Source organism: Colletotrichum fructicola, assembly GCF_000319635.2.
Source record: "Colletotrichum fructicola Nara gc5 chromosome Unknown KSG_Nara_v1_contig11, whole genome shotgun sequence".
In the NCBI taxonomy this organism is placed as follows: Eukaryota; Fungi; Ascomycota; class Sordariomycetes; order Glomerellales; family Glomerellaceae; genus Colletotrichum; species Colletotrichum fructicola.
Window position 1 is genome coordinate 2,642,770 of NW_027094061.1, and position 1,658 is coordinate 2,644,427.

Genomic DNA, 1,658 nt, shown 5'->3' on the forward strand with positions numbered 1-1,658 from the left:
GATGAATAATCGGGTGCGATGCCCTGCAAAGAAGCGTGCTTACGTTAAGCATACGACGTCCTGCCCCAACTTCATAAAGCCAATCCTTCCTGCGCTTGGCACTATTATTTATGAACTACATAGCTTCGCTGGCTGTTTCGCGATCCTCAAGGTCGAGGACTTTCTAGCTTCGCAACATTTGTCTTGTAATAGATTTGGTCGGTTTTACCAATGGCACCGCCTCTACAGCTCTCTTGCACCATCTACTGGTCCCTAATAACCTTGTTCTGGCTCCTAGCTGTCTCATCAGAGGCTGCGCCGCTTGCGACATATCATGGCCGGGGCTTCGGCTCCTCTGTGTCGATAAAAAGAAGCGTCACCGACTTCACCCTCTGTGAAGTAGAAGCCCTCGCTAGGAATAGTAGGGGTGGATCATGCACCCAGTTCCCGAGGGGTATTACTGTTGTCGGCCGCGATATCACCAAAGGCTGGTTTGATCGACAGGAGGCAGCAACACTTCAGAAGGAGTCTGAGGTTGACGTTAGCTTTTTTAGTCTTCTAGACACCCTTGACCCGCTCAGCAAGCTCCTTGACCGGAATAAGATTCCCTGGGCTGTTGCTGGTGGCCTCGCTCTGAAAATCCACGGACAATCAGATCGACACACAACCGACATCGACATGGTTGTACAGACCACTATGCCTAAGCTACGGGCTGCACTAAGCAAAGACAAAAAGTACATAGTTCCTGGGCCTGGATGGCCGAGCGAGGCTCACCTGCGGGTTTATCGCGACCGAGGAAGTGCAGGGAAGCCTAGATACATCGAGATTGACCTAGTGATCGCCGGTGAGTTAAGCCCCCTACTCCGGAGCCTCCGGCTGGTCTGCGGACACTAACGGCCGGCCTAGGCACCTTGACGACACCCGAAAGCTTGCAGGTCAATTCGAAGGACTTCAAAGTGGAAAACGAGAGAAAGACGCCGATCAACATTCACGTCATGCGGCTCGGCAAGATCTTCATGTCGAAGGTCAATGCCTTAGCAGCGGAACATCGAAAGAAGGACGATAAGGACATGAAAGACATCAGCTGGATCATCGACAAGACCCCGAGGGCCCTGCTCAACGTTCAAACAGACCTGTCGTACGCTCTGCGGCAGCTGGTGATTAAGCATCTCGTTCGCTTAAAGTCGCCCCTGGTTAAAAAGGCTAGGCAGCTTCTCGGCGTCAACGGCCCTGCGCAGCTCTAGAGAGCGTCACCCACCCCCCTAACCTGACCAGCTACTCCTATGTAGTAAGCATGTCTGTCCGGGTAGATTCTAGGTATGATGGCTATAGAGACGCGAGTATCGGGGGGCAGGAAGGGCTCGAGAGGTGGTTGCCTCCATAGTGAGCTAGTAGTCTATCTGCTGCTTACTTGGAGTCTCGCCTAGAGATGGCTGTGATGGCTGTGGGTTAATCAGGTCACGAATAAGGGCGCGGGGACGGCGGGAGTAGCCTCAACTCCCTTCAATACCGGCCGAGGCCCGCGATGGTATTGATGCACCTGCTGCATGTACCCCGGAAGGCCGTATAAGAGGATTGTGTTCGGTACATCTGAAACCACTTATAAAGTTCGCCCAGATGTTACGCACACACGGGTATTGACTACGCACACGACAGGTGTAGAAATATATTCCATCGAT

At 52.8% G+C, this 1,658-nt stretch overlaps 1 protein-coding gene across 1 annotated transcript; it reads left to right on the forward strand.

Moving 5' to 3' along the window:
* Positions 1–210: 210 nt before the first annotated feature.
* Positions 211–1,223, forward strand: CGGC5_v017244 (uncharacterized protein; the record flags this gene model as incomplete). Its single annotated transcript, XM_066153855.1, has 2 exons — positions 211–823; positions 886–1,223. 2 exons carry the CDS (start codon positions 211–213, stop codon positions 1,221–1,223), a joined length of 951 nt encoding a protein of 316 aa, XP_066006933.1.
* Between the last annotated feature and the right edge of the window lie 435 nt (positions 1,224–1,658).